Source organism: Bubalus kerabau, chromosome 5 (assembly GCF_029407905.1).
Source record: "Bubalus kerabau isolate K-KA32 ecotype Philippines breed swamp buffalo chromosome 5, PCC_UOA_SB_1v2, whole genome shotgun sequence".
Classification (NCBI taxonomy): domain Eukaryota; kingdom Metazoa; phylum Chordata; class Mammalia; order Artiodactyla; family Bovidae; genus Bubalus; species Bubalus kerabau.
This window is the reverse complement of record NC_073628.1, coordinates 55,842,173-55,864,020: the sequence shown is the minus strand read 5'-3', so window position 1 is coordinate 55,864,020 and position 21,848 is coordinate 55,842,173. Positions and strand designations below refer to the sequence as shown.

Here is a 21,848-nt window from a genome sequence, read left to right as displayed (position 1 = left end):
GTGACTGAGGTCCCCACGGGCACGGCCGCCCACAAAATGCATCTCCCCAGTCCCCTCGCCATCCCAAAAGGCCTACTCCAGCGGAGCCTCTTGCAGGAGTCCAGGGACTGGGGGCTCAGGTGGTGCCGCCCAAGCTGACCACCTGGGGGCGGCGGAACCTCCACACCTCCGGGCGGACTCGGGCGCGGGGGGCGCTTTCCCCGAGCCCCGTCCCGGTTATCCGGGGGCGCGGCCTCCGGCGGGGCTGGAGGGAGGAGGCCTCTCGCGGCCTCGGAGGTCGGGGAGCGAACCGGGGCTGCCCCATCGGCGGCCCGGTACCCGCCGCTCCCCGGCCCCGCATCCCGGCTCCCGGGGGCAGCCCCGCGCGCGGGCAGCCTCGGCTGCAGGAGGCGGTGCCGCCCCGGCCGGCGGCACGTGACGTCGCGGCCGCAGGCGCCCGGCCCCGCCCCCGCCGCGCCCGCGCCCCGGCCCGCGCCACGCTCCGGCCCCGCCCCCGCCGCACCCCGGCACCCCGGCCCCGCCCCCGCCGCGCCCCCGTCCGCGCGGCGCTCCGGGGGCGGGGCTGCAGGGGCCGGCCGTGGCCCGGCTGCCCGGCCCGCCCTCCTACCTGAGGGCCGGGGCCACCCCCGCGGCGCGCATGGGGCATGGAGGCGGCGGCCGGCGCCGGCCGCGGGGCGCCCCCGGGACCCCCGAGAGCCGCCGCCGTCCCATATTTCGGCATTTCGGTGGACCAGGACGACATCCTCCCGGGCGCCCTGCGCCTCATCCGGGAGCTGCGGCCGCGCTGGAAGCCCGAACGAGTCCGGACCAAGGTAAGCCGAGCAGGCGGGCCGCCGGGGACGCGGCCCCGCGGGGCTGCAGCTGGGCTGCCCGCGCGTCTGGCCGGGCATCCCTTCGGGTGTGGGTCTCAGGGGTGCGCGCCGCTGCTGCACGCGAGGGGGTGCGCCGGCGGCGTGCCTGGGTCCTTCTTTCTCTGTCTCGGTCCCTGAGCACAGCCAGGCTCCCCGCTCTCTCGGCCCTGCACACGCACCCCTCCTCTCGGGGCCCGGGCGCGCCGGAGGGCCACCTGCCCACTGTCAGAGCGCCGCGCGTGCGGGCCTCACCCCCGGGCGCTGTACGCGCGTGTCCCCCGCTGCCCAGAAGCCGGTGCCCACCCGGCTCTGAAAGCTGCGGAGGCAGGAACTTTTAAGGGCGCCCCCCACACTCTCACGTCTCACATCAGTGCCCCCGCTGCAGCCCAGAGTGGGAGCGAAGTCTGCGGGCTCTGAGCTGCTCCTGCTGGTCCCGGGAGCCACCCTGTGGAACTCGAGCTAGCCCCCAGCCCCGCGCCCGGTGGAAAGCCTCTCTACTGCCTTGAGCTCTGGCTCAGCACCCCCTACACAGGGCACATCCCTGCTCCGCTGGGCACAGGCGTAGGGACACAGACGCGGGCAGTCTGAGGGTCCTCAGCTGCCCCAGTCTCTCCGGGAGCTGCCTGTGGGGGCTGCTGCCTTGAGTGGGCACCTGCGGCTTGTACTAGAGCAGCAGGGGCTCCGCGCTGCTGGGGCTGCCGGTGGGGAGAGGGAGGTTCAGGACCTGGGGGGAGGGGTAACCTTTTCACGGTAAAAGACCACCTTGGTGTAAAATTGTCAGGCCATCAAGCAGGCCTGAGGTTAATTCCAGCACTGGCCTAACATGTTGCCTTCCAGTCCCTCCATTCTCTGCGCCTCAGCTTCCCCACCTTTTCTTGCTTCAGATGTCCCCTAAGGCCCCTTCCACCCCTCTCACTCTGTACCCCATAAACTCCGTGATTCACTCCCCCTTGTCACCCTGCTCAGAGAACCTGCTCTCCCAGCCCAGGATCTTCTGTCTGTCTCTCCTGGCCATAAGGAGCTGTGACCACCTGGCCCTGGGGCGGGTGCCAATCTCAGTACCCTCCTGTACTGCTGCCGCTGGGTGGGGCAAGAGGGATGGCAAGGGGCCCTCGGTCTGGCAGGCAGAGAGATGAGAGGCGAGTCAGGTCAGGCTGCCCCCATCCTAGGCAACTCCTTGCCCCCTCTGTGGCACTCTGGCCCATGGAGGTTTCTTTTAGGGCCTGATGGGACCTGGGGGTAGGGAGTGGGGGGGGCAGGCTTCTACCCACTAAGTGGTGTGAAAATTCTTCAGCAGCCAAATCCCATTCACCAGAGGCAGACCCAGGAGAAGTGTGTCTGGGGTGAGCCCAAGCTCCTGTTTCTTTCTTGAACTCTCTGGTCTGTCTCAAACGTTGGGAAAGGGTGGAGGGTTAAGAGCAGTGCTGAGCTCTTCACTAAATGAGAGGGCTAAAGGATGTGGGTGCTGTGTGATTGCGCTCAGCATTCAAACCAGCAGCACGTGCTGGAGCTGGGGCAGCACGGGGCGCCTCACCTGCCCCACACGCCCCTGCACTGCCCTCTCCCCTGTGCCAGCGCTTCACTGACGGCATCACCAACAAGCTGGTGGCCTGCTACGTGGAGGAGGACATGCGGGACTGTGTGCTGGTCCGAGTCTACGGGGAGCGGACGGAGCTGCTGGTGGACCGCGAGAGCGAGGTCCGGAACTTCCAGCTGCTGCGGGCTCACGGCTGTGCCCCGAAACTCTACTGCACCTTCCAGAATGGTCTGTGCTATGAGTACATGAGGGGCGTGGCCCTGGGGCCAGAGCACATCCGTGAGCCCCGACTCTTCAGGTAAGGAGGGCACCCGGGGTACTGTTCATCTCCAGGATTCCACAGGCCTTGGGCCTTGAAGTCGTTGGCCAGCTTCCCTGGTGGAGCGGAGTCCGTGAAAGAGTCTTAAGATCCATGAACTCCTTGAAATCGCATGAAATGTGTGTGTGTGCTTATATGCCTTGCTCTGTGGAGAGCAGCGGTCGTCTTGTCTCAGTATTCAGTGAGGTCTGCTAAAAGGATGTGTTCTTGGGGAGGCAAGTGAGAATTTTGCTGAACGTGAAGCCAAAGGGGATCTGCTTCCTGGCCCATGCCTCAGTCCTCTGCCCACCCCACATCTGACCTGGAAACATTGCGTAGCCTTGGAAGTGAAACCTGAGCCAAATCCCCAGAGCACTCAAGGTTTCCTGCTTCCCCCCTCCTGCCAAGAGCCCAGGGACTCCTGGAGAACAGGCCTTACCCGGGCTGAGTGTGGCTGTCCCCGCCCAGAAGGTGCCAGCCCTCTCCCCATACGAGCTCTGTCCTTCCTGACAGGGTGGGAGCCCAGGTTCGGAGACTGCTGAGGCTTCCTTCCAGAGACTCCTAAGCACCTATACCCCTTAGGGATCACCTCCTATTCAATGCCTGGATGTGTAGGACCCAGGAACTAGACTTAACCTGTGGATGCCTCTGTTGGGGGTCTGGAAGGGGGAGAACAAAAGAAGAGCCCTCTGATGCTCTCCTCTTACCATGTTGGGCAGGGAGGTTGGGCAGGATTCTCTTTCTTGCCACGCCCACGGGCAGGGTGCTCAGACCACAGGGAGGCTTGAGGCAGGCTGAAATTCACCCCAGACACCCCCGATAGCAGCACAGGGGTCTGCTTGAGATCCGTGGGATCTGTCCTGTCTCACCTAAGGGGAAGAAGCTTTTCAGCTCTCGAGGGGAAGCAGGAAAGCCCACTTAGGGAGTAGACCAAGAAGCATCTTTGCTCCATCATCTTGAGGCTACCCAGCTAACCCCAAGTTAGTTAGTGCCTCTGCCCCATTTGCAGCGAAGCCCTAGCAGGCCCTCTGGGGACTTGGAAGAAGGGACTCTGAGAGCACTGCCTTTCGGGCTGGTTGGGTCCCAGGATATTCACGTGCAGTTGTGTGTGTGGTGTGGGTAAGGATGGAATGTGCACCCCGTGAGAGGGTTTTCTCAGGCTGCAGGTGACAGGTCCATATGCACCCAGCTGGAGACATGAGGTCAGAGTGGGCTGCAGCAGGGCGGACCCCATCCTGACTCCTCCCATAGTCCCCCCAGCTCCCCCTCAGCCTTGTGCCAAGAAGCTCACAGATCCTCCCCACCCCCGTTCTCCCACGGATACTGCCCGGCATCCTCCCGTGGAAACAGTTACCCCTGTCAGTAATATTGCAGATGGATTTAGGTTTGATAAGAAGAAGAACTTTACACTTAGGGGAGAGTCAGAACTTGGGATAGAGGCAGGAAGCAGACGCTTCCTCCATGATTCCCAGGACGGACCATTGCCCTTTTGGTGAAGGTGGATCTCTGGGGTAAAGGCAGGAGGGAGGCGCAGGAGCTACTTCCCCGGGTGTCCCTGAACCTCACCTCCCAACCTCCGCGTGATGCTTTCATGCTCTGCAGCATAAAAATGCTGTGTTGAGGTTACTTTCTTTGCTATTCCAGACAACAACCCTGTTGATATTCAAGAAAACGCTCTGTTTAGGCTCTTTGCTTCAGAATCTTCCCTGGAGTAGGGGAGCCCCGGGTTTCAGGTCTACGTCCCCGCCTTGCCCAAGCTCTGGCGGGCTCACTCCTGCCCTAGGGCCTCTCTCTCACCCCTGAGAGGACAGGCTTCCTCTCTCACCCACTTGGCTGCTACCACGCCTCCTGCCCCTCCACCCTTTAAAGGTGAGAGCCTTGGGGGCTTCTCGGGGAGCCCCTAGTCTGTCCGGCTCTCCTGGTGGGTGATGGCTGTTCCTTGCCAGGACCTGGCAAGTGGAGGGGTTGTCCCTAGAACAACTTAGTAACAAGGTTTCAAACAGCCAATGCCCTTGTTGTCTTTCCCAGCGATTATTATTTGAGCAGCAGGCAGGGGCGAAGGAAGCTTGAATGTTGGAGGCTCGCAGCTGGGTGGGGGTGGGGCTGCAGGAGGGGGAGCTGGCAGGGGGCGGGGGAGCCCGCGGGGGCGAGGGCCTCAGACGCTGGGCTCCATATCAGGGCCTTCCCTCTCTGAGCGCCCCGTCCTCTGTCCACTCCTGCCCTCTCTCAGCAACCTCCCCAGCTCTGCTTTCTCCTCTCCCACCACCCCCTGCTTCCCTCCTGGGACCTTGGATAATGTCCACGGGAGAACTTGAAAATAGAACGCTGGTTTGTTTTGCGTCCTTGGCACCCAGCCGCCAGCATCGCCTCCTTGCTGCAAAGGAAGGGGCTGCCCAGGGCCAGCCTGCCTCCCTCCCCACCTTGGCCAGGCTGATAAGAGATGCGCATTGCTCCTCTGCCTGGCATCACCACCCTGATTTCTTGGGGCTGGGCATCTACCTCACTCTGACGGCATGGGTCTGAGTCTAGATGGGCGGGGTGGGGCGGTGGGAGGGGTTCTGCCCCCACGCCCAGGTGACCCCTCTGTCCTCGGGGTTTGCCGTGGTTACTCAACCTTGTGGTGGGGCAAGGTCCTTGACCTGTGGCAACAGCCCACTGCTTTGCCCTTTCACTTCCTGATGCTGTCCCAGCTGCTGGGCTGAAGGCCTTATCTTTTTCACGTCCTGAAGGTCCCGAGACCTTCCTTCTGTAGGACCGAGAGCTCCTGACTTGTGATAGTCCCACACTGGCCCCACTCTCAGACTCTGCTCTCCCTCTTTTCTGCTGCAGGCTAATCGCTTTAGAAATGGCCAAGATCCACACCATCCATGCCAACGGCAGCCTGCCTAAGCCCACCCTCTGGCACAAGATACACAATTACTTCGCCCTCGTGAAGAACGAGATCAGCCCCAGGTAGGAGTATCTCAGAGAGCCCGAGGCTTCTGCTGTCGCTGCAGCCTTAGCACGGCCCCCGGCCCAGCCTGCCCGACAGAAGGTTTAGCTTCAGTCCCGATTCCTGGGCCTCTCTCTCCACGCAGAGTGCGGCCAGTCCGTGAAAGCTCAGGAACTTGTTCCCACAGTTTTGTCCTTATGAGCTTATTTCTCCTTCAGTTTTTGGTTATGGCAGGTACTAGGGTTGAGGACAACATTTCCCCATTTCACTTGAAGGATACCGAGCTCAGAGACGAGGCTTTTCCTGGGGTCCCAGGGCTAGTCCAAGGCAGGGCTCTTGTTTCTGCAGGACCCTTTCTCCCTGAGCTGGCTCCGAGCCCTGGGAAGGGATGGCCTGGCCCTCTTGAGAGAACAGTATGGGGCTCAGCTCACCAGCTGACAAGCCCTTGGGACGTCAAGATTCCTGCTACTTGCCCGGACACCTCTTGTCCCCACACGGCTCCAGGACCCCAGTCCCCCACCGTGTTCAAACCGACAGCTGCTGCTACCTCACTGCTCTTCCCAGGAAGGGCGTGCTCTGCCCCTCCTGACATTGCCTTTTCCCGGGTGAGATGCAGTTCCCTGGACCTTTCCTTATGCTCTCTGGCCAGCAACCTGAGATCCTTCTAGCCTTCAGATCCCTGATTCCCCAGCCTACCCTTGAATAGGTAGACTGAAGTCATCCCTGCCCCTGGAAAAGGCAATGGCACCCCACTCCAGTACTCTTGCCTGGAAAATCCCATGGACGGAGGAGCCTGGTGGGCTGCAGTCCATGGGGTCACTAGGAGTCGGACACGACTGAGCGACTTCACTTTCACTTTTCACTTTCCTGCATTGGAGAAGGAAATGGCAACCCACTCCAGTGTTCTTGCCTGGAGAATCCCAGGGACGGGGGAGCCTGGTGGGCTGCCGTCTATGGGGTTGCACAGGGTTGGACACGACTGAAGCGACTTAGCAGCAGCAGCATCCCTGCCCCCACAAAAGGCCATAGTGCATCTCTGATCTCTCCATGTTCCCCACTGAGGTTGAGCATCACTCTTTTCCAAATGTTCATAGGGGCAGGGTACAGAAGAGGTCTGATGGAAGGGTGTCTTGTCCCCTCTAAGATAAGACAGTAATTAACCATCCCGAGGATGCATCTCTGTCACACGCATGCACTCATGACTTTATCGGGATCTTCCCTCTCACTGATTATTAAGCACCACTTGGGGACTGTTTGTCTCGGATGGGCCGTGTTCACACCTTCCACGTCAGTGTCTCTGGGACAAGGACACCTTCCCTCTAGGAAGGGACTAGGACTTGTTCTAGGACTTGAGCAGCACACAGAGAGCAAGACCCTCTGATCGGCCAGCTTCCCACTTTCACTTGGCAGATGGAAAAACTGAGGCCCAGAGGAGAGATGGGCTTGCCCACCTGATCAATGGCCGTTCAAGGACTGGAGCCCAGGCTCGATGCTCAGGCACGACTCTTGTTCCTGCAGCTTCTTTTGACTGTACTGTCACTGTGTAATCTTAAGAGGGTGACCTTGTTGAAAGGGGCGTGCTTTTTGAAGAAGAGCTGGCCGAATTCCTTTTCTCTCATCACACCTTTGACCTTGGGCAAATCAAGCTGCTTAAATTGAGCCTCTTTAGGGGATGGATCCTGCCCTAAGCTGTCTAACCTGCCAGAAGCAGGACAGCGACGAACAATCACTTGGATGAGACTTGGAAGCACTTGAGTTCCCGTCGTTGCCTAATAACCCTGACTTAGGGTTCATCTCACAAACACTGATTGGACTTTAAAACAATAAAAATACTTGAGGGAGAAGTGGCCCTGCCCTCAAGGAGCTTAGAAATCATCCATGTAAATAGGACCCGCCTGTGCAGGGTATGTGAGCATGAGAGGGAGCACCAGGGAACGTCTACTCGGCAGAGGTAGATGGCAGCGATGAGAAGGGAGGCCTCCGGCTGGAGGAGAGGCTTGTTTATGGATGATGAGTGGATGAGGTGGCTGGAGCCAGTCTTAGGAGGGACTGGGGGCAGGTCGTGGGAGATGGGACTGCAGAGGGGAGTTGGAGCTAGATTGTGAGGGGCCTTCATGGCGGGTAAAGGAGCCCAGATTAATTTAGCAGGCAGTGGAGAGTCACTGTGAAGGTGTTAGACAGCTTCACCTTGTAAGGAGCTCATTGTAAAGGGCAGACTTGGGTGGGAGTTGGGGGCTTTGAGGCAGGGAGGCCAGTGGGGGGAGTGTTATAATCTGACGGGCAACATCTAAGCCTAGGGTCCCTAAGCTGGAGCATGACGTCCCCCTGGGTTCTTGCACGTGTAGATCCTAAGCCTAACCCTGGAGGTCGATTGGGAGGTCTTACATGAGACCCTGGGAATCTGCATGTTGACAGGCTCCCTGGGTGATCTGGGCGGGGGATCAGGGAGCTGCCTTCCAAGGAACATTGCCGTGGCAGCTTCCTGGGGAGACGGAGGACAGGGGGACGAGGCAGGCCCGGCGGGATGGGCATGGTGGTCTGGTGCTGGGTCGGGGCCTGGAGGGGCCCAGCGTGGCGGGGACAGGGGCTGATCACTGCTCAGGGGGCATCAGGAGGCAGTGTGCACGGCTTGATTGGTACATACGTGTGAACACTTAGAAAGTCCTTTCTCCAGAGAGACAGTACCCTGCTCCCCACACCAGTGCACCTGGATCTGAGAGCTAGGTGGACATCCCCAGGTTTCCCTGAGGGGGCCCCCAGCCCTGTCACCCCCTCCCACTGCCTCTGAGGGACAGAGGAGTCGGAGGAGCTATCTGCTTGGGGGGTGGGAGTTTCTGTGACGCGGCAGTGGTTACTGCTCTGCCATCCGCTCAGCCTTGAGAGACGTCAGGGCTGAAGGCAGCAAAGCTGGCGATGTTTCCGGAGCTCAGTGGAGGGAAGCAGGGCAGCTCATGGAGGAGGCAGAAGGTCTGGGTTGCTCCCACAGTATAACGAGCAGCATGGCCTTGGGGTGGCTAGTGGAGGGGTCAGACAGGGGCCAGGGCCTGGGCGGCAGGCATCTTGGATGGCAGAGACAGGTTTCTCAGGCTAAGACCTGGGCAAACCAAAGGAAGCCTCCTAATTCTTATCTTGGGATGGTCAGTTCAAGGGGGGAGGTGGGAAGGAATCTGGAAAGAAAGGGAGCTTCTAAGAGAAGCCAAGATTGAAATGCACTTTGTGCAGACCTGTCGACACAGAGACATTGCTGTGAGAGTGAGGGGCGGCCTCCCCAGCCCGGCCCCTAACGGACCTGCAGACTCAGAGTGGGCGGTGCAGAACCTGAGGGGTGCTGACACCTTCTCAGGGCAGAGGCTCGGCTTGGGTTTGGATTCTTGCACACGCCAAGGACTGCTCTCCTTAGGTGAGGGAGTAGAGTGTCCAGGTGTGTAAGACTCTGGAGGTGGGAGGAAGCCTCTGCCCTGAGCCTCCGTTTCCCCCTGGTGTTGGACTGGAGGCCTCAGATGCTCTTTAGCTCTGACCATCTCAAAGCCTGGGGGGAGCCTCCTGCTCAGCCTTTTACAGGGCTGTGTGAAGGTGCCTCAGCCGCGGAATACTCTACCCTGCGTTCTGGCTTCTGGGCTAGGTGAGGGCCAGTGGGGCATCCTGTGGGAGAGTCAACGAGGACACGTCTCATTCTCAGCCTCCTGCACGTATCCCCGCTGCCCTGGACGAGAAAGCAAATAGGAGTCACATGAATGGAGATAAAACCCCAGAACCACCAGTGGGTGGAGGGGAGGAGGCTAGGTGTTTAAGGGCTCCGCTAACTATTTGGTTTTGCAGTGTACACAGACCTGAGTGCTTTGCAGGACCAAAGTTCAGGACACTGGTGCCAGAGCACCCACATCAGCCTCCCCATGGCCTCTGAGAGACTTGTTGACTGACCCGTTCATTCATTCATCAACGTGTGCCTTTAGAGAAGTGCTTCCCGTGGGCTGCAGGGTCGGGTGGGCTGAGGGACAGGTGGGCCGTGCATCCACAGGTACACATCTTCACTCCTGCTCTGGACTTCCCCTCACACACGCAGGGGGCCGGGGCAGGGTCACACACCGAGTTCAAGCGGGAGGAGGTGAGTTACTGAGGTGCAAGAGAAGTGTTTTTCTGTCGAGAGGCCCTCGTCTTCCCTTGGCCTTGTAGACGTGGGGCTAAGAAGCATTTTTTTTTTTGGCTTTCTTGTGTGGACCCGAGTGGTCTCTCTGTGCAGTGGGAAGCTAGTCAAAATGGTCTCGGGTCCTTTCCAACCATGTCAGCAGCTGCCAGGGCAGGAGGGAGACACACCCGGATGTCCCTCTGCCTGCTCAAGAGGGCCCCAGTGCTCCAGCCACTTCCAGGGCTCCATCCCTCGCCCACGGGAGGAGCTCTGGGCTCTTTTTTAAGAGAACTACATCTCCCCCTCGGAACTGTTCTGAGGAGGTCTATTGTATCTCTCCCCTGCCGCCCTTCTCCTTTCTGGGATAACTGAGTTTGGATGTCTGTTCTGTCCTCCCTGACGCCTCCTGAGCCTCTCGTATCTCCTGCTGCCTTTGAAGAAGCAGGACGCCATTCACTCAGGGACTTGCATGCTTCGCAAAGTGCTTCCGTGCCCATGTGTTAAACAGCTTCTCAGAGTAACCACAGGAAGTCAGAAGGACAGGAAAGCCTTAGTGCCCTTTTACACGCGACTAAAGTGAGGGCTTGAAAGGCCGACCGCTTGTCCAGGGTCCCTGTGCAGTGAGAGGCGGGGCGGGGGCCGGCCCGGGGCGTCTGAGGCCGAGCCCTCCCGCTCTCAGCCCCTCACGGGCCGCCTTTCTTGCCGCTGCGCAGCCTGTCCGCGGACGTCCCTGAGGTCGGCGTGCTGGAGCGGGAGCTGGCCTGGCTGAAGGAGCACCTGCCTCAGCTGGACTCCCCGGTGGTGTTCTGTCACAACGACCTGCTCTGCAAAAACATCATCTACGACAGCAGCAAAGGTACCGTGTCCCGGCCCGGGGCGGCAGGGCTCCGGCAGCCCCATCAGCAGCTTCGGGGCGTCCCTCCTCAGGCTGGCGCTGGGCAAGCAAAGGGAGACCGTCTGCTGTAGGTCTCAAGTTGATTAGTAGGAGAGAAGTGAAAAAGAAACAAATTCATGGTTAGAAAACTTTACCGCAAAAGAACTCAAAATTACAGTTTGTGGAGCCGTCCTCCCCGACAGTGAGGATGTCCCGGCTGCCCTGAGCCTCCACGGAGAGCGACCTCCCTGAGTTCCTGACCACAGCTTTGCCCCCACAGAGGCCTTAGCCTTATTTTCTGGTTCTCAGCTGAGGGCCCAGCTGGGTGAGGGGGGAGCTGGAGCTGGGCAAATGGACAGATGGAAGGAAGCAGCTTAGAAGGTGGCCACTGAGACGCTGGGTTAGGCTGGGTTGCTGCAGAGCCCGTGAGCATCAGCGGGGGCGCTCCTGAATCTGTAAGAGCCTGACTAAGCCCTGTGTCCAGCTCTGGGGCCAACCCTCCCTGCCTCTCCTCTACCTCACAGGTCATGTACGGTTCATCGACTATGAATATGCTGCCTACAACTACCAAGCTTTTGACATTGGCAACCATTTCAATGAGTTTGCAGGTGAGAAGGGCGTTGCTTTTCGGCCTATGTCCAAGACAGCCTCCTTGAGATGGGGGGCCAGGTCTGGGGGAACTGGGGGAGGGGGTTCGGTTTATGGGGAAGGGAGGCTGGACACGCCTGTCCTCACGGTATCACAGCTCAGCAGAGGGGCGGGCACAGCCTGCTTGAGGAGGCCCCAGGTCTCAAGGTGGGGTGGGGAGTGGGCGGGTCTGTATAGACAGAGCGAGCCCCTGGTACACATTCGGAAAACATGCCCTCTGTGGGATCCCTGAGGATACTCAGCTTGACAGGTGAGATAGAAAGAGATCCCTTCTTTTGGGCAGACACAGCCCACCCGCTGCTCCAGTGAAGCTTGATGTCAGCTGCCACTCACCCCCATCTGGGCTGCTTTGGGCTCAGTGCAGCGCATGTAAATGGGGGCCCTGCAGGCAGAGAGGGCAGAGGCAGCAAAGAGCTATTGGCCTGGTGGCCTGATGAGATTAATTGTGGTGGAACTGGTTCAAAGTGTGTACCCCAACATGACTCCCCCAGTTCACTTTTTGGCTTTGTTGCTGATTAGCTGTATGACCCTTGGGGCAAGTTCCTTACATTCTCTGTGCCTCTGTAAGATGGAGAAGATAGCGCCTGCTTCATGGTTTTGATGCGTGACACACACACCAGCGTGGCACACACTTAGCCCCAAGCCTGCTGGCATCAGTCAGGGGAGCACTCAAGGGAGGCTGGAGCACCTTGGAAGGGGTTGGATGAGGGGTATGTCCCGGTGTAGGCTGTCCTTCCATAAAGGCAGGTGTGTACAATGGAATCGTTTGTGTAGAGGAAGCAGGGCAGGTTTTTCCAGCTTGAGGGCTTAATTGTTAAACAATTTGATGGGGCTAAAGAGGCGACTGGTGGTTGAAGGTGGGCACTGGGGTGGGAGGGACATCCCCAGGCTGGCAGTGTGGGGTGCTGGGGTGATGTGACCAGTCCCCGTGGCTTCGGAGAGGGAAGGCACCCGCTCCAGCCAACCAGGCCAATTCTTCCCCTTCAGGAATCCCAGGTGACCAGGGCTGTCAAGCTCTGTACCTGAGGGTGTGACTCCCCGGGGTGCCACCAGCAGCACCCAGAAACCCACGGGGTGGTGGGGCCTCAGCTGAGCAGAGCAGCTGAGCTGCGGGGTGTGCCCTGGAGCAGAGGCTGGCACCGCTGAGCACTGGGCCTGTGATTGCTTGGTTGCCAGACCCACCAGCCTTTCCAAAGCGGGTAACTGTCAAGCATCTTAAGTCCTTCTCACCCACCACACAGAGCAGAGTCCAGCTGGACTTTCTCCAAGGGGCCAAGATCGTATCCTGCTTCCAAGTTGAGAATGAAGGCCAGGAACCTAGGATGGGGGGATGGGGAAGGCAGTGGAGGAGAGGCACCTCCTGGGTTCTCAGGAGCAGGGAGACCCTGATAGGAAGGGGAGCTAAGAACAAGACTCTAACTGGCTTTGTGACCTTGAACAACTGTCTTCTCTCTGGGCCTTCGAGTGTAGCTCTGTGCCAGCAGCTTCTTTTCCGGCCGTACTCTTGGGGGCCCAGAAGACTGTGTGTTTCTCCAGGAACACAGGGAAGCTTGGGAAAGATAAGGAGAAAAGAGAGGGAGGAGGAGACAAGGGAAAGTAGCCCAGTCCTGGTCCCGTCTTTAACAAGCCACCTCTTCCTGTGCCGGCTCTGCGGCCAGGCCTCTGCCCCCGTGCCTGGGATGTGGCTGCTGTGTATTGGGTTGGCAGCTTGAGGACTCAAGAAAGGGCAGGACTAGAAGGCATTGAGGCCGCTTAGCTCAGGGCTCCCAAGCATGGCTGTGTGTCCAAATCACCTGGAGAACGGGACAGGGTGGGGTGCCCGGCAGTCTGTATCTTTGCCAAGCACTCCAGGTGATGTTTTTAGGCAACCAGTTCAACACTGGTTGCCTAAAAAGGAGGCAGGGCTTCAGATATTGATACATTGCATCCAGTTCCTTTGCTTTATAAATGAGATTCAGGCTGCTGAAAAGAAAGGGCTTGTTCAAAGTTAACTGGAGGTTAGCGTCAGATCTGGGAGAAGGCAATGGCACCCCACTCCAGTACTCTTGCCTGGAAAATCCCATGGACGGAGGAGCCTGGTAGGCTGCAGTCCATGGAGTCACGAAGAGTCGGACAGGACTGAGCGACTTCACTTTCACTTTTCCCTTTCATGCATTGGAGAAGGAAATGGCAACCCACGCCAGTGTTCTTGCCTGGAGAATCCCAGGGACGGGGGAGCCTGGTGGGCTGCCGTCTATGGGGTCTCACAGAGTCGGACACGACTGAAGCGACTTAGCAGCAGCAGCAGCAGCGTCGGATCTAAGACAAGGAGGCTCCTGACTGGGGGCTTTGGCCCAGTGCCTCCCGTGTGCTGTGGTTTTGGGTAGGGTTCAGGGGTGCAGTGGTGCTGTCTTAGGGGGACCCCCATTCACTTGCAGGAGAGTGCCTTGCCCCTCAACAAATCTGCCTCCCTCTGTCCTTTCCTCCGGCTCAGCTGAGAGCAGTGCCCTCAGCTGGGATGGGGGTTGGCTCTCCATACATTAGAGTTTTTTGGTGGTCAAAGAAGCAGGTTTCTTTGGCACAGCCCCCCAGGGCAAAGGAGATGGAGGTTTTGAGGGCATCGGGGAACACCTCCTGAGCTGGAGGAGACCCCCAGTGGGCCCGTCTCCCAGCAGCTTCTGAGCGGCCGCGTCCCCCTCAGGTGTGAACGAGGTGGATTACTCTCGGTACCCGGCGCGGGAGACCCAGCTTCAGTGGCTGCGGTACTACCTGCAGGCCCAGAAGGGGACGGCTGTGACCCCCAGAGAGGTGGAGAGGCTCTACGTGCAAGTCAACAAGTTTGCTCTGGTGAGTGCTGGGGCAGGGAGGGAGGAGCCGGGAGGAGGGCTCACCTCAGCTCCTGTGCCCTCGCAGCCCTGTGATCGGAGGAAGCAGAGCCCAGGGTCAGGGCTGAGGTCCAGGGCGTCCCAGCCTTGAGGCGGAGTCTGGGAAGAGCCATCTTGGACTTCTTAATACTAAGATGCCCTGTTCTCCGCTTTCCTCCCATTCCATCAAGTTCTCTCTCCTTCCTGGAGAACTATTTCCAAGGAAGATCCCCGCTTCCTGTTTTAGCAGTTCTCTCATTTGGACAAGTTCTTTCTAGTGTCTAACCTTAGCCTTTCATGCTACAATTAAATGCATCCCATTTTTTTTTTTAGCCTTTGGAAAAAGTAGAGAATGTCAGTTCTAAAAAATCCTCCTTGTTGACTGTCCCCGCTGACTTACTCAGAACTCGGTCAGCCTTTCCCATCAGGCTTTTTCTTCTGAAATTACTTTGCTGTCAGCCCTGTTTTGAGCGCTGCTCACCCGAGGTACATGCTTCATCCGGTCTCCACGGATAGTGCCAAGGGGATTGCTAGCTAGCCTTTCTAATGTCAGTCATGCATAAGCAAGAAGACACATCAGCTGACCCGAGCTTCACAATGCATTATAGAGCTTAAATAAAATCTTTAATCTCATGTAATTTTGAATTGCCTATTCTATTTTCCTTATTGGTATAAAAGTGATTCTTGTCAGGTTCTTCCTCCTCTTTAAAAATATTTATTTTATTGAAGCATAGTTGATTTACAACGTTATGTTAATTTCTGCTGTACAACCAAGTGATTCTTTTTAAGGTTCTTCGCCCATGCCTTCCTTTGGCTAAATTTTTAGTAACCATTCCTACTTGCTAATTGATCTAAGTCATGACAAGGGAGGTACTGCAGAGCCGACAGCAGAGTGGGCAGGACTCGGGGTGGAGAGGGAGATCCGTGGGAGTGGGTCCTGGCCTGGGTCACCCGGCAGCAGGGACCCCAGCGCTCTGGCTTCTGGTGCCTGGGGTGGCCTGGGTGGCAGATGGACCCCTGGTCGGTGGCCTGGCTCCTGTCTGTGTTTATTTTCTGAGCCCACCCACCTCATGATAGGAGAGAGGGCAGTGTAGAGGCCTTCCCGTGACTTGATCTCTGATGCCCTTGTGGCCAGGGCACTGTGGACGGGGTGCCAGCCCCCCACTAGTGAGCAGGCCTGAGCTCTGCCTTTGGGATTTCTCTTCCTAGGGGTTTTCCTGGGTAGGGGGGAGGCCAGGGCTGGAGTTCAGGTCCAGCTGAAGCTGGGGAACAAGCTGAAGGTCTGCGTAAGCCTGAGGGCAGGGAGAACCTACCCTGCTTGCCTTCTGCTAGCACGAGTGGAGGCCCCGAGTGCCATGCAGTGACCCCGGACTCCCCCACCCGTGTGTCTCTGCCAGCATCCTGGCTCTGTGTGTCTTCCACCGTGACCATGTCCTTCCAGCTGTCAGGGTCCACAACAGGTTTGGGGGGCTCACCACACTAATCTTCTCCGACCTGTTTTCAGGCGTCTCACTTCCTCTGGGCACTCTGGGCCCTCATCCAGAACCAGTTCTCCACCATCGACTTTGATTTCCTCAGGTGAGTGCAGGGAGCAAGCTGGGAGTCATTGGGGGAGGGGGGTAGAGGGGAGGAAGAGCCTTGAGTCCAGGGTGTGGGGGTGAAGGACACCCCGAATAGACCGCCCAGGATGCATGCTTCTGCTCTGCTCACTGCCCCTGTTCCCGCCAGCACCCCCGCCCCCCCCCCCCCCGAGGAGGGCCTCTGCTGCCCGGACACCTGCGGAGTATGCGTGCCCAGGACCCCTCTCTAAGGGGTCAGAAGTCTCTCACCCCGCCTCCTGCCAAGCTGCTTCCTCCTCCTCTGTTGTAGCCTGCTGTCTGCTCCACTGGCTGGCTCTTCCCCACAAAGCCTGGCGCTGATGGAAATTGCTGGAAACTAGTCTAAGATCATGAGTGCAACCCTTATTTGATAGCAGAAGGGACAGAGGTCCAGAGGGTGGATGGCTGGTGAGGTCGCTCAGTGGCTGGTGCTCCGTGCATGGGGTCCCGGACCCAGGTACTCCTTTAAGGGCCCTAGTGACCCATCGGGGGCTGTACCGAGAGTGTAGTGAGTACTGACCACTCAGGTGGCCCTGATGTGTGAGACGTGGCCCCGAAGGACCAGGAATCATTTTGCCTTCCATTCTGGTCCAGTCTCTGTCTTTATCGTCCCTACCCACCCTCAGCTGAAAAGGAATCACAATGCTGGCTTCAAAGTGTTCACAAAAATTAGAAAAATGCAAGTCGAACCCCCAGTCACCCCCGCCTCACACCCACTAGGATGGCTGCTTTTAAAATACACAGAAAATAACACGTGTTGGTGAGGATGCGGAGGCATGGGAACCCTGGGCTCTGCTGTTGGGAATGTGAAATGGTGTAACTTCTGTGCAGAAGAATACGGTCCTTCCTCCAAGAGTGAACGTAGAATTACTGTATGATCCAGCAGCCTTAACTGCTGGGTCTGTATACTCGAAGTGAAAGCGGGGTCTCAAACAGATATTTGCAGAACCGTGTTCATAGTAGCATTATTCACAATAACCAAGAGGTGAAAGCAACCCCAAGGGTCCATTGATGGGTGAAGGGATAAGCAAAATGTGGTCTATACACACAGAGAATGGTATTCAGCCTCTGAAGAGGAAGGAAATTATGTCACATAATACAATACAGATGAACCTTAGGAGCATTGTGCTAAGTGAAATAAGCCAGTCACAAGAAGACGAATGCTGTATGATCCCACTTAGATGAGCTAACTAAAGTAGTCACATCCGTAGGGACGGAAGTAGAATGGTGGGTGCTGGGGGCCGGGCACTTGCTATGTCGGGGAGAGTCCAGGTTTACGGAATGGAAAGTCCTGGAGCTCTGTTGCTCAACAAGGTGAACATACTGACCACACTGAGCTGTAAAGAATCAACAAACAAACATGTTTGGGGAGAAGTTGCTCCAGTCTGATCTAAGAAAAAAAAAAAAATTATAGTTGAAGTCAAAACAAAATGAACAAAAAACCCCAGCCTGGGCTGGGGTCCATTTGTCCAGACCTAGATGGGCTGAGCTGGTGAGAAATTGTCCCCATGGTGTGAGTGCCCCCAACAGGGCTCACCTGGCCTCCCTTCTCACGCCAGTTCCCTTTCCTGTGTTCTGGCAGGTATGCAGTGATCCGATTCAACCAGTATTTCAAGGTGAAGCCTCAAGTGTCGGCCCTGGAGATGCCAAAGTGACCACCCTTCCCAGTCCTCCCCCGTCTGCCTGGCCAGACCTGCTCTCCAGGGCCCGGCTCTGCTCTGGGGTCTACACCTTGGACAAGGTGGGCAAGGGGCCGGGGGGTGTCCCTGCCAAGAGCACTCTGCCCCTGTCCCCAGCCCTGAGAGATGCTTCTGGTGACCGATTTTGTTTGGATGGGCTGGTAGAACCCAGCCCTGAGGGTCCTCTCCACCTCGCCAGACTTGGTGACGGCGAGTGCCTGAAGCCAGGCAGGGCTGGGACTCAACCACCCTGGGAGGCCCAGCCTTCCCATGCCGGCTATTCTGAGTCTGGGCTCAGACCTCAACCCCCCTGGGAAGCCCAGCCTTCCCATCCTGGCCATCCTGAGTCTGGGCTCAGGCCTCAACCACCCTGGGAGGCCAAGCCTTCCCATCCCGGCTATCCTGAGTCTGGGCTGGGACTCAACCACCCTGGGAAGCCCAGCCTTCCCATCCCAGCCATCCTGAGTCTGGGCTGCCCTGGGAAGCCCAGCCTTCCCATCCCAGCCATCCTGGAGTCAGGGCTGCCCTGGGAAGCCCAGCCTTCCCCTCCCAGCTATCCTGAGTCTGGGCTGGGACTCAGCCACCCTGGGAAGCCCAGCCTTCTCACCCCGGCCATCCTGAGTCTGGGCTGGGACTCAACCACCCTGGGAAGCCCAGCCTTCCCATCCCGGCCATCCCGAGTCTGGGCTGCCTTCGTGTCTTTGACCTTCCTGGCCTGGGGAAGGGGGATGGTGGAAGGGCTCCTTTCTACCTCCAGGGCCCCGAGCCTCCAGCCTGTCTACCCCTGCGTGCCCCATGTGGGAGGTGCTGGGTCCAGACGAGTATCCTGCCAACTCTGACCGATGGATGTATAGATGCTGGGGGAGGCGTCTAGAGTCAGGTTTGATGGCTCCCCCAGCAGCCGCCTCCTCTGAGATCCCTCCCTTTCTCCAAAGCAGATCCAGCCAGATAAACCCTTCCCATCCTGAGGACACGTGCTTTTCCCCCAGTGCCCCTTCTGCCCCAGGCCTGTGCTTGGTCCCTCTGCCACCTGCCGGGAGGAAAGGGAGGGGATGAGCCGAAGGCTGGCTAGGCTTCACACTGCCTCAGCTGGAGGGGCCGCAGCCCAGAGCAGGCGGCTGCATGGCGGCCAGCATCCTGTCCCCTCCCTCCTTGCCCTCCAGACCCTCACTTCCCAGGAACAGTCTTCTGTCCTGAGGTTGACCCACGGTCTTCCCCCTGGGGATTGCCTAGTGGGAGTCGGAGGGCAGGGGCCATGGATGGCCAGGGCTTGCCCGGCGTGCAGGGGCCTGGGTGGGATCATCTGTGAAGGTGCTTGGGAGCTGCTTCCCCAGCTCCCAGTGGCCTCCACCTCCTCCTTCACTGCCTTTTGGGTCCTCCTGGCTCTGGCCGATAAAATGGTTCATTTGTAAATGATCATCATTTCCTGCATTAAAAATGGTCACGTATGGACCAACCTGAGAGCCATTAGTGAGGATTTGACCTGGATCCCGTGATGCGCTCTGCGGTGGCGTGGAGGGGGTGTGGCCCCTCCTCTCTGGGTCCTTTGGGGTGCACTCCTGGCACCACGTGCCTGGTTCACGAGGCTGGGGTCCCGGCTTGGGGCAGAATTGGTGGTCTCACAGCTCCGCTGCTTTTGAAGTTGACCCTGAGGGGGCGGAGCCTAGAGGGAACTAGGCTTTGGATGCCTGCCCGGGTGATGGGCCAGGAAGACCCCACACGCAAGTGCTCAGGACTTCCTTGGTGCTCGCTCGCCGCTAGCTGTTAGAGTTGGGCGGGGACTTGCTGAGAGCAGGCCAGGGTGATTTCTGGACCCACACTGTCGCCTCAGTAGGCCAGAGGGAGAGAGAACAGAAGCTCAGAGCTGGGTGGGCACCTCTGAGCAGCCCAGGCTGCACTCTGAGGGCCAGCCTTGAGGCCCCCAGAAGTGCCCGGTGCCCTTAGGAGTAGCACCTGCAAAGGCAGTGGCTGCCTGCCAGGGGAACTCTGTTTGGCTTGTGCTTGCAGAGGTACCCGTGAGCCGTGGCAACCTCTGGAGTCAAGCTGGCGCTGGAAGCTGGGGCCTTGTTCAAGGTCCTGGTGACCCAGCGTGGCCAGGCCCCTGGTGGGCAGCAGTATCATGCCTAGGAGGGATGTTAGTGGAGGACGTGGGCGAAGCTCTGCCCCAGCAGAGGGCGGGTGCCAGGGCTGGGCACCTTGGACCCCTGGGGATCATCTCTGGGGGCAGGGGTCATGGGCAGTGCCCACCCTCTCTGTTCCCCTTAGATCATCCACCTCTGGAGCTGAGGGATCCACTATGAAGGCAGCTTTGTTCCCAGACTCCTGGGGCCTTGATGTCCACTTCCCAGGTGGCTCAGTGGTAAAGAATCCACCTGCCAATGCAGGAGATGCAGGAAATGTGGGTTTGATCCCTGGGTGGGGAAGATCTTCAGCAGGAAATGGCAACCCACTCCAGTGTTCTTGCCTGGGAAATCCCTTGGACAGAGGAGCCTGCAGTCCACGGGGTCACAAAGAGTTGGGCACAACTGAGTGACTGAGCACAGTGCACCCTGATGGACTGGAGTGGTGTGGTACAGTGGTGAGCAGGCAGTGGCTGGCACAGAGCCCCCGGTATCCTGTATCCCCCTGGCCTGGCCACCACCTGCACCAGAGTTCATCTGAGTCTCTATTCCACTACAGCCTTGAGAAATGATTCTCATCCCTCGAGTTCCCTAGGGGGTGGGCTGGGTGATGGGAGGTTTAGGCACACCGCTCCCAAACAAAACCTGGAGTCTCATCGTGTCTCCTTGCGCTGCCCCTGGCACCGACCAGCTCCCCTGTCCACAGGGCTTAGCACCAGGCCTCCCAGACTCTGGGGTGGCCTGGGATGCTCCCTCAGGGCCCTTCCTGACACTGAGCAGGTGTACTGGGCAAAGCACTCCTGGGCACACATTCATCTCTGCCCTGCCCCTTACCCTCCAGAGAGGCACCCAGGGCGCAGAGAACAAGGCGTGCCCCAGCTTCCTAGGAGTGTCCAGGCACTTCCCAGCCGTCTGACCCTGTGCCGCCTCTCCTGGGGCCAGCAGGCGGGGCTCCGGGGCCCCAACCACAGGTTCCCGGGCATGGTTTTCCTGCCCTTAGAGGATGCGGGCGTGCGACTGTCCAGAGTTGGGAGCCGGACAGGACAAGGGTTGCTGGAGTGGGAGCTGGGTAGTATTGGCCTCAGGCTCCGGAGACCACTGGGGCCCTGGGAGTAGGGAAGTGAGGGGAGCTCAGGATTGGCTGCAGGTAAGGGTGAGCCTTGCTGGGCGTGTGCTGACCACACTGTCCAGTTTGGGTTGGAACAGTGAGGGGCAGTTGGTGGGGGACGGACAGTGAGGTGGGAATGAGCGCCTCTCCCGTGTGGCCACTAGGGGGCGGGCGCCACAGTCGGCCTTCCCGAGGCCTGCCTGTCAGTGCTCTGCTGGTGACCTGGGGTGGGAGGGCAGGAGGAGGCACCAAGCTCTGGGAGGCTGGGCTGGGCAAAACCAGCGAAGGCTGGCAGCCAGGATGCTCCCTAGATCAAAAGCCCGGGGCCCTAATTCTTGGCTTTGTGGCCCTGGAATCAACCATACCTACCTTCTCTCACCACTAGCCATCTCTAACTTAGAAATCCGTTTTCCAGCATTCAAGAACTCTCCTGTTTGGGGAAGCTCACTACCACTTTTGGCCATCTTTGTCAACAAGTTTTTTATGTTAAGCCAAAAACGCTGGCCCTTGAGACTTTGATCAAAAGGCCAGGCTACTGCTCCCTTGGGAGCTGTGTCAAATACCTGTGTTGCCCAGCTGACAGCCTTAAAGAGAGCAATCTTGTTCTTTCCACCCTACCCTAACCTACTCTTTTCTGGACCAAACATCCCTGGCCCTCCCAACCATTCCTTGAAAGTCACGTCCATCCACCGGGCTCCCTCCAACCCTCTGAATAGGATGCCTGCCTCTGGGCCCCTCCAGTGCGAGAATGGCCTTTTCTGTTGAAGGGCCTCGGGCTGCCGTGACGCACCTGAGATCAGGAATGCGTGGTGCACACTGGCTCCTCACCTCCCTGGTCAGCACACACTTCTGTTAATCCAACCCAAGTCTAATTGACGTAGCACTGTTCCGCTTTGCTGCCCCAATTTCATATTAATGGGATTAATATTTCAGCTACAGGAGTTGGTCTTTTCATCAGCTCTTCTTGCACTTGGAGCATTTCAGTCATCCAGCTCTTTTAGGGACTATTACTTTCCTTACTGTGATACATAGATATTTGGAATCCTCATTTCAAAGTGTAAGGTCACAGAGCCCTAAAGTACATAAATAGAGACCCTGCTTCGTTAATCAGTATCCTGGGGGGCTCATGGTGTCTACGTGAGCCCTTTTGTGGAATGAGAGTCCATACTTTCATTAGGTTTTCAAAGGGCTCCTTCTCCAAGAGAGGAAAAGAGCCCTGGCTAAGGCACAGCAT

At 58.4% G+C, this 21,848-nt stretch overlaps 1 protein-coding gene across 1 annotated transcript; it reads left to right on the top strand.

Moving 5' to 3' along the window:
* The first annotated feature begins 683 nt into the window (after positions 1 to 683).
* ETNK2 (ethanolamine kinase 2) lies at positions 684 to 18,854 on the top strand. The gene is made up of 9 exons (XM_055583535.1): positions 684 to 812; positions 2,427 to 2,686; positions 5,516 to 5,638; positions 10,458 to 10,600; positions 11,143 to 11,226; positions 13,947 to 14,092; positions 15,614 to 15,687; positions 17,290 to 17,448; positions 18,144 to 18,854. Exons 2-8 carry the CDS (start codon positions 2,481 to 2,483, stop codon positions 17,360 to 17,362), a joined length of 849 nt encoding a protein of 282 aa, XP_055439510.1. The 5' UTR covers positions 684 to 812; positions 2,427 to 2,480; the 3' UTR covers positions 17,363 to 17,448; positions 18,144 to 18,854.
* Positions 18,855 to 21,848: the final 2,994 nt, after the last annotated feature.